Below are 15,325 nucleotides of genomic sequence, written 5' to 3'. Positions count from 1 at the left end.
TAGAATGCAGTGGGGAGTGTGATTAAAATCCATTGCTTCGTGCAATACATGTATACAGTGAGCAAACGGATATATTATTATTTGTATCGGATAATTTAATAGCAATAATTTAACAACTTAATTTTAACTGATAACCGAAAATATTGTACAGTTATATAGTAAAAGTAAATCACGTATAGATTTGATGTGCTCAAATATTTAGACCTCAATATATGTTGTTTTAAATGATAATATTACGAGGAAGTGGAGTTTAAATTTAATATTAATCGATTATTTTTACATAATTGTTGATGAATATTTGCTATGATATTTTTCTACAGTTAACATTATTATATTATAAAAGTATAACAAAACTCAATTCTAAAAATAAGATTTGTTCAGAATTTGTTCTAAATTTCACAAGTGTTTTTTTTTTCTTAAAAAGTTTCAGTTTGCCAATGATATATTATATTTGAAGTTGTGAGTATCTACTTAAATATTATTTGCGAATAGGGTATGATCGGAAGAAACATTAACCAACACATGTTTATAATTCTTAGATATGAATATGCATAATTGAGCTATCGCACGAGTGTATGAAGCAATATATACTTAAGTCGTAAAGTAATATATCCTAGTTAAAAAAAAAAAAAAAACCATACAATTATTAACTAATGATACATTTGCAATATTTGAGTTTTCGTCTGTAAACACGTTGCAAAATAACGTAATAATAATAAACTACACGATTAAATTTATCACAGACCAAAATACAGATCGATTATAATACATAATATATAACATAGTAAAATATCGAATATCGAAATGGGAAACGATAAAATCGTGCTTGATACGCGATCGAATAATGCTTTAAAAAAAAAAAAATAATAATAATAATAAATAAATAAACTTATACTAAAACAACAAGGTCGAGTAATCGTAATATCTGTTACAACATAACGATTATTGACCGTCGGGTACGACTCACGGTATGTTAAATACTGTAGCGTTATCTCGCCGAGGACGGACCCGTCGTAGTGCTCGTAGACCGGTCGAAAGCTCGAGGATTTGCGCACGCCAATACCAATCTTCGACGCAAGGATGTGGTGACCCCGGCAATTGTGATTTGCAGAGTGTTCCAGGAAAACGGGACGGTTCGAAATAGGTTTCGCGAAAAAAAAATCCACTATGTACGCGCACTGGAATAAAGGTTAAAAACATCGCGTCTTAAAGTATTCGTATGCATTCCCGCGATGAACACGTGCCTCGTCCGAAAATGACGTCAATTATCTTTTCCGTCTATTGGCGGTCCGATGGCTTCGGATCCTGCGCACTGTTTGCATTTTTGCGGTGTTAAAACACCCGTGCACAATATCAACGTTGGATTTCAGGAATGTACGCGTAATGTACGCAAATCGATATAATCTTCCGAACTTTAATTTTAAATCATAATTTTGTTAACCTTTAGACTTCTAATGACATGAATTTTGTAATGAAGTTATGCAAATATGTATTTTCACATCGGTAAGAGTTATTTCGAATTTTCCCTTTTTTCTGGAAGAACCTGTACGGTACAGCAGGGGTCAAACGTCTTGGACAACGGAGCCTCGAGCGGCCCTTTTCGATACTAGCAATGGATTCTCCATCATAATAATAATAATATTACTAATATTAACATATTAATTAAAACTTTTCTTCGGAATATGGTCTTTATAATTCATCTAAATAAAAACTGTTTACTTCTCTCAAATTATTGACTAGCAAACGGAGACTTGAAATAAATTTTAGTCAAGATGGTTTTGTAACTTTATAGAAAAAATTATTTGTTTTCTACGAAAAGGTTGCTGATCCCTGATTTATATAAGCATGTACATGCGACGTTTGTTCATTACGAATGTCATTAATAAGAGCATCTATAGTTCTGAACTTTGATGTGGAGAGCAAAGAAAATCACATCTTCGAGGGGGGAGGAACTTTTGCATGAAAAAAAAATACGGTCACAGATTTATATCGGCAGATAAAACCTCTATCAACGTTGGTCTAGTGTCGGCAAACGGACTTGGGTTGCATATAAACATCATAGTGGTTTTATCCGTCTCATCCGTTTTTATTACACCGTGATGACAAGTGAATTATTATATATCTCATACAAAACATTTATTTTTAAAAGTCCAGTCACCACAGCATCTGGAGTGCGTATAAAATGGATGCGTTTAGTTTCGAAGATAATGCGGGAAATCGAAATCATGTGAACGTATGTTGCTGAATTTATAGTAATAGTGGTATATATAAATAATATTGTAGAGTAAGTACGTGGTTGTAATTATTGTACTCGTATAACTACGATGAAAAATAGATGTTCTTTGACTGACAGAAATTATTTAAGTATCTGGACAGTAAAATCTAACTAAATTCTCATCAGATTTTAATTATTTTGAGAAATATGAAATGTCATTTCACGCAATTTAACAAATGCATATTTTCGTACTCAATTTATTATTGTAGAATTGTACTATGCATTTTTTTAGTATATAATATGTATATTTGTTCTAATGAAAATAATCATTTAAGAATTCAGTATTATTCTCGAAGATTTGCGAAAATATAGTTTTTTTAATTAGTTTGAGTCTGTATCTACGTAACAAACAATGCATTTTTATTGTTTCTATTTGGAGAATTAAAAGTTTAAATAGCCAGGGGATATAATTTCCAGATAATGAATTGAATTAATAATTTGATATGAGTATACATATATAAGTATAATCAATAGACAGCTATTGTCTTAAGATTTAACATTTTTTATTTATTTTATTTTATGTTTATTTTTTACAACAGATTTTTTTATATCTATGTTCTGGATAAAATTGAAAAATGGAGAAATTAATGCATATAACAAGATCAATAAATAGAGTTGTTTGGCATCAACTGAGCCAAGTTTTCGATTATCCAATACAAACCACTGCGTTATTTGACACCATCATCCACCAATCGAAATTATCCGTTTATTTATTAGATACCAAAAACCATGACGAATATTTGACTGGTTAAAAATCGAGTAATGCAGCGGAAATAAAATAATAAATAATGCATACTGTTAGTATGCATAATAAATAATGCATATTGTTAGTACACATTATAAAGTGCCGCAGATTATGTAAATAAAACATAGTAAAATCCTGAAGACTCAAAACAGATTTTGTCGTCCTCCCTGCTTACAATGCACAGGTCGAGAGCTGTCGATAGCAGGACGGTGTCATTGAATAATAATAATAATAATAATCTACTCCATATGATTAAATACACATGGTTACAAAACTACAATCTTATTATGTCGGTCAAGTTTTACGTTCATAATTTGAACATTTTTTAGGTATATTAAAATTTTCAATTTTAATTCTCACTGCGATCAAAAAACTCAAGCAGATGTGTTCACGTTGCCAAGATTGATTTGGTGCATTCGGCACGATGAACGGTAAAGTTATATTAATCGGCGAAACCGACAGCTCGTGGTCGTGAAAAAACGTGTTTAATCTTATTCAAACATCTATATACTCGTACCTTAGAATCGTCCTCGTAACGAAAATAATCAGATAGCTGGACTGCTCATATTAGTATATTAGCATTACGCGCACCTCTTCCCATGGATTAATCTGACGATGGTCCGTTGCTGGAACTACCCTATACGTTCTGTTCCGTTCCCCGGGGGGTTTTGAAAGCCACTGGACTCCCGTTCTCATTATCGTGGTTTGCAGAATCCTGAGTGCTTTAATGGGGGTGGTTTGCCCAATAAAATTTTACTTTATTGTCCTAAGGACTATATGTAAGTTTTCCTTCAAATTTGAATGAATGGTAAAAATAGTCTATCCAGATCTGTCGTGTTTACCTCATGTATGGATATCAATATGTTGTATGTCTTAACGATGAGGTGTGCATGAAATGGATTAAAAGCTACGTATTCTGCGAAACGTCCTTTTGACGTTTTCAAGGAACACATGACCGTTTTATACTGTCTTAAAAATAACATCAATACAATAATGGTAATAATAATAATTGTATAGTTAATAATAAAAGTGAAAGTAGTAATAATAGTCTTAGTTGTACTAATATGCATAAGAACAATATAATTATGTTATAATGTAAACAATAACATAAATAACAATACTGCAGGTGTCATCGTTATTTCGGGAGTATAATTTGACGAAATAAAATTAATATCAAGTAAATAATAATTGCACAATACGAGTAGACATCTTTATATAATATTATTTTACACTTATAATATATCCGGTTTCAAACCAGATTTAAACGCATTGACGTTAAACGTTGAGTACATTTGGTGCGTCCATTGAGCGAATGTTTGTTTGTGTGTGTAAAATATGTACCAAAAAGGTACAAAAAGTGGCATATTTAAGACTATGATATCGATGTTTACACCGTCACTTCTTTCATGAACGGTTTCTTGCCATTTTGATTGACAACCAACGATTTTTGGCTGTCAGTCATTGGGTGGCTACAACCATGGTGGTGGTTGGCGAACGGGTAACTTCCACCACCACCACCACCACCGCCATCACCGCCGCCGATGATCACCAGCTTCTTGTCAACGTTTGTCGACCACACTCCGCGTTTGCTCACCTCCTGCATGGCCGCTATTTTTTCCACGAGATGACGGTTCCCGAGTTTCAAGTTTTTGTCCTTGAGCACTTCTAACTGCTTGAACAGTTGAGCGAATTCTTCCTGTAACAGATCAATGAGCGCACGGTCCAATAAGGATTTGGTCAAACGTGAAAGGAACACGTCCGGGACGCTAACGCAGACATACAACTGTAATATTAACGAGCTGCGAAACAAACACACACACGCGCGCAATAATTTAAATAAGGATATGTTATTATTAACACCTGGAGATCCTCCTAGATGTCTGGAACGTCATGATTTCGTATGTGTGTCGGTGAAAAGAAAAACTAACGCATATGAGTATAGTATTTTTTCAAAAGTTTTATGCAGCAATAAATGACAATATGTTATCGCAAATACTCATGAATGTAAATATGTTTAAAAAAAATATGACAGATTGCATCAACAAGATCATGTGATCTGATTGCAACATTTGATTAGTTATTATACCATGTAGTTTTTAATTGCAGATCATCAAATAATATGGGTAATAAAAACATTTTTGTACCACAATCCGTTTATTTTGGTTCGACAATTGTGTCTATTATTGTCACTCCTTATGATATTTTTATTAAAATATAATTTTTCAATAACTAAAATTGTTAACAAGTATAATAAAATAATGAGTTAATAAACTAATTTGGAAATAAGGAAATAATGTAGAATTCGGTTTTTAATACAAGTATAAATAGTATACATATAGACACTATCGTCACTCCCACTAGTGTTCTGCATGATCCGGTCTTATTAGTCCGGTCTAGTACGTTCCTAACCAGGGCTCATAACTTATAGCTCTAAAAAAAGGTTGTTATAAGCGCTTAAATATGCTCTAAAAAGTATTCATATAAGCGCTTAAATATGCACTAATAATACTAAAATATGCAAAAAAAAAAAAAATGTTTATATACAAAAATTATTATTTTATTATTATTATTTATTATATTATTTTATTATTTTAGCTTCTATTATTAAAAAAAAAAAAAAAAAATTAGATACTGAATTCACAGAACGAACTAGCATGTATACAGTACGAAAAATCGGAAACGACTGCAAAATGTTAATGAAAAATAATCTGTATATAATCTGGGAATAATGATATCGGAATACCCGAATACCTAGAAACTATAAAAATAAAATACTACAGTACAAGCTACAATTATATACAATTATAATGGTTTCCTTATCGATGGGATTACGAAATTTTACACTCTCGCTACGTCGCGAGTCGCCTAAACTCGTATAGGTATATATAGTTTATCTGATATTATTATATAAGTTATATAAGAAGAAAAATTAATTAACACGAATTAATTACTAATATGAACAATTAATATAACTATAATTACTTGTTATTTTTGAGAAAAAATGTTTAGGCTACTAAAAAATTTTTTAAAAAAACTAATGATAAAAATGATGCAAAAATCCAAAAATAAGCAAAAAAAAAAGCGAAAAAAAGCAAAATAGCATGTATACTCCGAAATATGCAAAAATATGCAACATAAAATCTGAAACAAATTTATAGTTCACATAGGTAACTCTAGGACCTCTCAAAAAAAAAATATGCAAATGCTAGAAGTTATGAGCCTTGGTCCTAACATACAAAAACTATTGAATCGTCAGTTTTGTCTGGTTCAATAATTTTTAGGAGTAGTTCGATCCAGTCCTCTGATCAAATACATTATTTTCAGTCTAGTCTAGTCACAGCCCAGTTCTAATAATGGTACTTAAAATCTAAATACAGATATTGTTTTGTAAACAAATAAAACGAAAAAAAATCTACAACTTAAAGTACATATTTATTTATAAAGTCGGGTAGTCCGGTCCAGTGTAATACTAAACGCGTCATATGGTACGGTCTGGGCTAATACAGACTGAACCTTATGGACCGGTTCATAAACAGTCCAAAATGTTATAAGATTGGACCGACAGTTCGGTCTACGGTCTACTTTATTGAATGTTATTTAATTACTGGTCCGGTCCGGTCTAAAAATAATATGAAACCGTCGGTTCGGTTCAATTTTAATCTTTGATTAACGTTTACGTGTAATCCAGTTCGACTTCGATCCCCTGGTAAAATTTTTAGTCCGGTATGGTTCTTAAAATACAGGACTATAAAGAGCACTACTTCCCATGGATGATTTATTTTTTTAACATTATGATTTTTACAATAACTTTATAAAAAGGAAAATAAAATATTGGATTTTACGATTAGTTATTGACGATTGAAATTTGCATTTAGACAATTCACATAGTTCTCAAAGAATAACATTATCATTTTTTCCTAGTTAATGTTTATAATATTGTTAATTGTTAATAATTAATACGTTATGTTTTAAAGCGTTGTCTATATATTATTTTTGCTATCACTGCTATTCATCGAAACTCACTTGCACGTCCGCTTCCGTCAGTACGAAATCGGTACTGGACTCTTCTAAGCCACCAAATGTGGAGTTAACTTTATTTGAATTTCTCGTCTGTTTACTCAACATTCTACTACCGCCGGTCACTTTGATGCTTTTTACCTGTCCATCTTCATCGTTCGATTCTTCCCCTCTAATCACCAAGTATGCCTGAAAATCGTGATTTAAATGCATATGTTTTTTGTTATATTAAATTAATATTTTCGAGACCCTAAACCAGCCACTAAGAATTGTTTATTTTAGTAAGGTAATTTATTTGTTTTCTAACCACATAAAATACGAATTATAACTAGGTATGAAAAAAAATCGATTTAATTTATTCGATATATAATACAATACAATTTATAATATTTTATTATAATTAACTATTTACAAATTCAAATCTTATGAATGTCACGTACTGTAAAATATAGAGCTCAACAAAATCATTTTTATGTTTTTTCAAAATGTTTCCATATTTAACATAGAAAAACATAAAGGAATTACGAAAAAAATTTTTTTATTTTTTTCAGTTTTTCTAGGTTTGGTCTGGAAGGGTTAACTATAGTTCACCAGATGATGATAGTAAATGTGGTCCTTTTTGTTAATGATTGTTGGGCCCGATTTTGCTACATGACCTAATATAATATATATTATATATTTTTTAATGATCCTTTATACATATAATTATGAACCAATAGTAGATGATCTGAGAATAGATGTCGAACCACAATATTTAAATAATTCATTTTTGGAAATATATGTTGATGGACGATCTAAAGTAATTAATATAAATAATTGGTGTAGATGCGAAAAATGTTGCGTTTTTAATAACCTCGTTGAGTATGTTTGTTGTGTCGAATTTGAATAAGTTATATCTTTATGATCGGGAAATAAGAGTAAAACAAAGTTATTTGTTTAAAAAAATTGTTTTAGACGAAAAAATATTAAACATTACGCGTCATCAAATCATTCTAAAAACAAATAATAAATCTGAAAAAAAATTACTACCGCTTAGACGCTATGAGTTAAATCTGAAATAGCCAGTTCATCAATCTATAGGTACACCATACACGATGTCAGAATAATATTACACACGTTGAATGCAGTGAAACGGATAAATATTGCCGTGTACTACATATAACTGCGGCGACGGCGAACAAATCTGTGACGTGACGCGTTTTGTCAAAAATCACCGTGACTAACGAACAAATAGTTACAAATTGATATCATCATTCTAGTTAAAATCTATTCTATTTATTATAGTAATAAAATACTTAATGATTTTTTTTAGTTGAATGGTCCTTTAATGAATTATAGTTTAACGTCTGAGGAGCTTTGGCCTTGTTTGGCTTAATACATGATTATTTAGTGAATAAGCACCGGAAAAAAATCCTTTATCAATCTATATAATATGTAAAAGTATTCTTGAAAATAAATAAGGTGTCTATTTTATTTCTACACTGCAGTAAAACACGCTATTGTTTTTCCTGCGATCATTCAATTGTTTAATTTACTATAAGGTTTTATTGATTAATGTAAACGATATGATTTATTGTAATCCGTTTCCGATGCTGATGACTAACCTTACTAGCGAATATAAATCCCAGCAGTGTAGTGACTGTGAGTTGTGTATGACAGAAGAAAATTATATACTGTAAGTCAGGATTGGCCGGTGACTGCAAAAAAAACCTGTGGCGAAGAAAAACAGTGATAATTATCTGTAGGAAATCAAGAACACGTACACTAGGAATAATACTATAATATTATATACACAAATATAAAATATAAAATTCCGTTGAACCTGTATAATTGCTGATTTATTGACCATTTGAAGAGTCGTCAGTTGTTGAACACTAATATATTTGTACTGTTATAATAATTATAACATTATAAAATAAATTATTTAAGATGATGAAATAAATGCCAAGCGTACAATTGATGCAATTCAATGCAAATCACATAAAAATTTAAAATTATAAAAATGGTTAAACAGCATATATGAATATCGCTATACTATATTATATACCATAATATATTATATTTATTTAGGTGCGTTACCCCAGCACTCGCACTTTCGAAATCATGAATTGTAATCAAGCAGTATTATGTACTTTATTTTATACAATTTTGTACAACCAAAATTGAATTTTGTACAACCCCCGAACCTCCCCAAAATTCAATTTCATTTTACGGGTGCTGGGGTAACGTTACACCAGCACCCGGATCAACTATTTTTCACAAATTTCAACTTTAAACCGTACAGTATTATGTACTTTATTTTGTACAATTTTGTACAATCCCCAAACCTCCCCGAAATTCAATTTCATCTTACGGGTGTTATCGCGTATCTTCTATCAATATTGTATCTAAGATACTTTTATCGAATATACAGCACTTCCTTTTAGGTAGAAATAGTTGCTGTTAATTAACTTATATAATTCAAAAAGAATCAACAGAATATATTAGGTAAGTTCGCAGATATTAAGATTTAAAATTATGTCAATTATATTAAGTAGGTGCATTATTTTAATAATAGTTAAATTAATCATTTATATATTTATATATTAATATCATATTACATTTTTACATTTTTTAATGAATGATTTATTTTCTGATAAGAATAACAAAAAAAAAATCGAAGAGTATCTACATTAAATGCAGATACATCGGTACATGTATATGTTTTGTTTCTACTAAATACTGTTGACATAAGAATGTCAACGCCGATTAGGTATTAGATACTAGGACTATGCTGTAGGTAACTTTTTTAACACGTGTAAAAAATAAATAAGGTTCAAAAACCGCATGTTAAATATTTTTTTGAATAAACATTTTATTTTAATTTAAATTACAGAATCGTCATTTATAACACTTTTAGTGATTAATATTAAAAAACGGTATAGTGAAATACAAAGCGTACTCACGCGTTTCAAGCTGCTTGATGTGTCCATAAAATACTTAAAAAATATGTATATTAATATAAAATAATTTAAATATGTTTACGAAGAGTAATAAGCTAACTAAAATTATAAATACCGACCATTATTATAAATTCCCACCTACTGACATCGACGAACAAACTATTAACCAATATCAGTTATATTTATATAATTTATAATGAGTTATTTTTATCGTCAATATAATTATTATACAACTAGCTATACCTAATGTTACATTTTACTCATTTTTCTCAAAACTACTCCATTGTTGCTTATTGCCTTAGGAGATCAGTATACATGTCAATAAACATCGTTTTATATTTTTTATGCCGTAGGTATACTGTAAAAGTTTTTATTATTTTAATATTGTCTGACTAATTTCTTGTCATCATCACAGTAGGAGTTGTAATTTAATATTGTTATCTTAATGTTAAGAAGAAAAATATAATATTGCATTTCTAAAAATAGTCTAATACAATCTGATTTTAGGTTGTACAATAATAATTACTATTTGTAACCAATGAACAATGATACTAAGTAGTTGGTACGTCGTACGTGGGCATTATGCTACATTGCTACTTTCAAAATTGTCGACTAATTCGTCTATTCATGATATCGCGCTTCTAAGCATTACTACAACAAAATGTATCGAATATTTTGACTCATAGATTAATTTTATTTTAGTAATTTACTATAATTTTGTCTATAATAATATGTATTTGGTTTTAATATGAACTTGAATGTACCTATCGCCTAATGTCTTAATGTACTTCTTTTTTTCAAAATTGTGATCATTTAAATAAATTAAATTTATGTCGTGTATTAGGTATAATTTCCTTGAATTTATTTTGTTTTATTTTAAAATATAATTAAAACTTTTGTGTATTACTCTAATAAGTGATGGCAAATGATAATAAAAACCAAATATTAATGATGAAATTTTAAATTTGAAAGATCAAATTACATTGGATGGCTATAGTATTATTGTATTAGTATAGGTATCTAAATAATATAAACATTGCAATATATGATTCAACATACCTACAGCTTTAATACATTCAAGTACCTATTTAATTATTTTAAATGTGTAGGATCTATATTTTAAATTTATCAATTACCTATAATAGGTACCTACTACCTTCTACAATTAATTTAATTAAATTGACTGTATATAAACAAACAAAATATTTCTTCTTTTAGAAAATAGTCTAAAAATAGTCAATATAAGACTTATAAAAATAAAAATATAAAATTAAATAGAGTTGTATTTATGATAATTTTGCCTTTTATTAGGTATAATTTGTAATTTCCAAAAAATATAATATGTTTATTTTAGATTTAAAATTTATTTTATGCAAATTTAATCAACAATATTATTGTTAACACATTGATGGACATTCTAAATTTTGGTTTTTTTCTTAAGAACCTTCAGAAAAGCAATTAAATATTAATGCTATAGCAGTAGTGATTTGACCACTGCAATAGCAGTACTGTCCACCTACATGGTAATATCATAATAATCACACACTTTGTCGATATTTTTTCAGGACACAATATTTATTATATTTGATATTTATTTACGTAAATATTTAATGCACTAACTCGATAGTCCACACACAATTGCAACTGGATTACCAAAACTAAATATAACGAAAACAATCATTACTTATAAATTATAAACAATGATTGTATTATTAGCTGGATTGTTATTTGTTATACTGTATGGTATTAATTTTAAAATGAAAAGAAACAGTTTTCAGAAATAATTGTCAATAAAATTCCCGATAACATATTATAAACGGCAAATACTAAAAATAGAAATAATTGATTATTAAATACAATCCGTTGAGTTGCAGTGGGGTAGTATATAATAAACATCTTATATTACATTTTAAAGATTTTTTTTTAGGAGCCAAATTTTTTTATCGGTATTTCAAGAAAAAAAAAATAGAAAAATCGAAATTTTCAATGGTCTATAAATATTTTGAAAATTTAATCATAAATATATAACGCTAATATAAACATTTGGTTAAAATTTCAAGTCTTTTGAGTTACAACAAAATCAAAAAATCGATTTAATCGAAAAGTGGTTGTACATAAATTCCTGTTTTTCCGTTACTTTTTCAGGGTTATTACAGAGTCTCATAAAAACTAATAAAAATTTTACTATTAACTACCTAAAGTATAAACTAGATTAAATTAAATTTTTAAAGAGGGGCTGAAGTCAAAAATCAAAGCACTATTACCACTCAAAAACGTGATGACAGACACAATAAAAAAAAAAAAATAATAAAAAAAAAAGCACACATCATTGTAAGATAAACACGTTAATCACTCCGTTAAGAATCTAAAAGTTTAATAAAAAGTATTAACATAGATGTTCCAGAATATAGAATTAACCTATAAAAATGGAAAATAATTTAGTACATAATAAAGAATTTAATTAAATGAATTACCAACAGAAGTTGAAGGAGGTAAACTATGATAATAGATAAAGAAAAAATATTAGAATTTTGTACTCGAACTTCTATGAACTCTACGAGCCGCCTCTGGTTTGGGAATTGTACAAAATAAAGTACATAATACTGTACAGTTTAAAGTTGAAATTTGTGAAAATTAGTTGATCCGGGTGTTGGTGTAACGTTACCCCAGCACCCGTAAAATGAAATTGAATTTCGGGGAGGTTCGAGGGTTGTACAAAATTTAATTTTGGTTGTACAAAATTGTACAAAATGAAGTACATTATACTGTACGGTTTAAAGTTGAAATTTGTGAAAAATAGTTGATCCGGGTGCTGGTGTAACGTTACCCCAGCACCCGTAAAATGAAATTGAATTTCGGGGAGGTTCGAGGGTTGTACAAAATTTAATTTTGGTTGTACAAAATTGTACAAAATAAAGTACATAAAACTGCATGATTACAATTCATGTTTTCGAAAGTGCGGGTGCTGGGGTAACGCACCTTATTTATTTGATATACTTACAATCTATATATTAATATAATAAACGAACACAACGTACACAAAATAAAAAAAAAACTCTAATATTTTTAAAATTAATATTGTTTTCGATATTCTAAATAACTTTTATAATAACTAATACATAGTTAAAAAAAAATTTAAATTTCTTTTTCAAGATAAATAAATAATAAATAACACTATTGTGAATAAAATACATAGTAATTTAGAATATATTGTATTTTTATTCAATGCACAATTATTATTATACAGTTTAAATGTTTACATACATGTTCAATTATTTTTAATGTCATACGAATATTTTATTTGTTTTAGAAAAAACAATTTCCCTAATTATTGAGATGTGGAACACCATTGCTGACTGCTATTTTATACATTATAATGCTCATAAACAAAAAATTGTTTTTGAACATATTGAAATAAATTTGTACTCGCTTAATATCATTTGAAATCATTGACATTTTCATTGAAGATGAAATTATACACAAATTATGTTCTCTTCCGGTCGTTTTCGAGCGTTTAAAGGGACTTGAACTATTATATTTTTTTTAATTTTTATGTTGCTTTCATCAGACACATTACAGTAAAGCAGTTAATTATATAATATATATGTATGTTAATATATTAAGCTTGTACTGCACACACACACACATACACACACACACATATATACACAAACCTACTATCGATATAACTCGATACACGAAAATCAATTAGCTCGTAAAATATGAATCTATTGCTTTCGTACATCCTTTATTCATCAAACGCGTGGAATAAAATACTATTTAACATTATCGTTTGTTCGGATTATTTGTGTTGTCTAAATGTTACGTTTATACAAATAGTAGTAATGTAATATAAAATATTCACAGATTTATATTATACTTTGTCAGATGTAAATTATTGTGCGGCTACGTGTAAATTTATTTGCGTCATTACTAATACTAAATATCGTAACGTTTCCTTCGTATTTACGGTAAAAACGTATTTGCGTTACAAAGTTTTATTTTATTATTGTAATTTTAAAACAATAATACCTACAACCTGCAATTTACTATACAGTAAGTGAAATAAATAATATATAGCGAAGTAATAATTTTAAATTTTTAAACATTTTTACCAATCTCGTAAAAAATAATAACTAAATGAATAAAAAAAACATGAATGAACACGAGCAGGGTGGTCTGTTATTATAGAAACCCAGGTCACAAGAAAAAAAAATATGATTTAGTATAAAAATAGAATTATTTTATATTCAATAAATCCTGACATTTTTTTAGTTGACGGGGTAAGGAAAAGGATTACCTAGTATGGGATAGCTAGGATGGATACTTCCGTAAAACATTAGTATGATTGTTAAAATGGTTGACACTTTTTATGTAATAATTTTATAACAGAAAATGGTGAAATTTTAAAGTCATTGTGATGAGAACGTGATTTGAAACGTAATCATATTGGTGAAAATCATAAATACAGACAACAAAAAAAAAAAAACATGAATCATGATTTAATCAATACACTTCTCAAATCACTTATAATCGAATATAAAGTTAATTATTAAAACTAATTAGTTTTCTTTCATTCTTTTTTTAAAAATTATTCTCATTAATTATTGAAAATATATATTTTAAAATAATATAATTAGATTTATAAAAAACAAAAATTTTACCATTAAATTAATTGAATTTTAATATTATTGATTGATTTCCGTTGGTTTAAAAAATACTAAATTAAATTGATTAAAATTCAACTATTTTTCTCTAAAAAGAGCTGCTTCATAATTGTAATAATGATTGAACTTATCACGAATTCAATAATTGAAAACAATTATTGTTTGTGAATCGAATAATAATTATAATATTATCATTCGTTTTTTTTATTGTATTTATAGGTGAAATAATAGTTGATTTTAATATTTTTTTAATTTTCTTGTATTTTAATATTACTGTATACAATATTCACTGGTTTATATACTTTTTGATGTTTTGCAATTTTATTCTTCCTTACAATAAATTCATATTTTATTCATATTTTCAGCATATATCTTATCATTATATTTGCATGTAAATATATTTGGACCTTGTCCGTATATAAATACAAAAATAAATAATATAAGTAAAATAAAATAATATCGTCTACTCATGAATTGTTCCAAGATGATTTCACATTATGACTCTATCAAAACTTGTTACTAAATTTGTAACCTAATGCCTGATTCATTCGCATCATATTCGCATTTTAATTCTTCTTTTTTTTTCCATTACGAGATGGTTTAAAATATTCATTATGTGTAAATAAATGTCTAATTTCTTTATAAAATCTGTAGATAGCTGCCATTCAAATTATTCAAA

The 15,325-nt window shown here is 28.2% G+C and overlaps 1 protein-coding gene across 1 annotated transcript in view; it reads right to left on the bottom strand.

Moving 5' to 3' along the window:
• Window positions 1–4,149: 4,149 nt before the first annotated feature.
• Window positions 4,150–15,325, bottom strand: part of LOC112690303 (probable G-protein coupled receptor CG31760) — a 168,716-nt gene continuing 157,540 nt past the window's right edge. Inside the window, exons 11-13 of the mRNA XM_025564281.1 lie at window positions 8,642–8,747; window positions 7,044–7,226; window positions 4,150–4,716 (exon numbers count right to left, since the gene is read on the bottom strand). Coding sequence (XP_025420066.1) covers window positions 4,408–4,716; window positions 7,044–7,226; window positions 8,642–8,747 — 598 coding nt within the window. The 3' untranslated portion in view covers window positions 4,150–4,407. The remainder of the gene's footprint in view (window positions 4,717–7,043; window positions 7,227–8,641; window positions 8,748–15,325) is intronic.

Source organism: Sipha flava, unplaced genomic scaffold (genome assembly GCF_003268045.1).
Source record: "Sipha flava isolate LNK unplaced genomic scaffold, YSA_version1 114_pilon_pilon, whole genome shotgun sequence".
NCBI lineage: Eukaryota > Metazoa > Arthropoda > Insecta > Hemiptera > Aphididae > Sipha > Sipha flava.
This window is presented reverse-complemented; position numbering and strand designations above follow the sequence as displayed.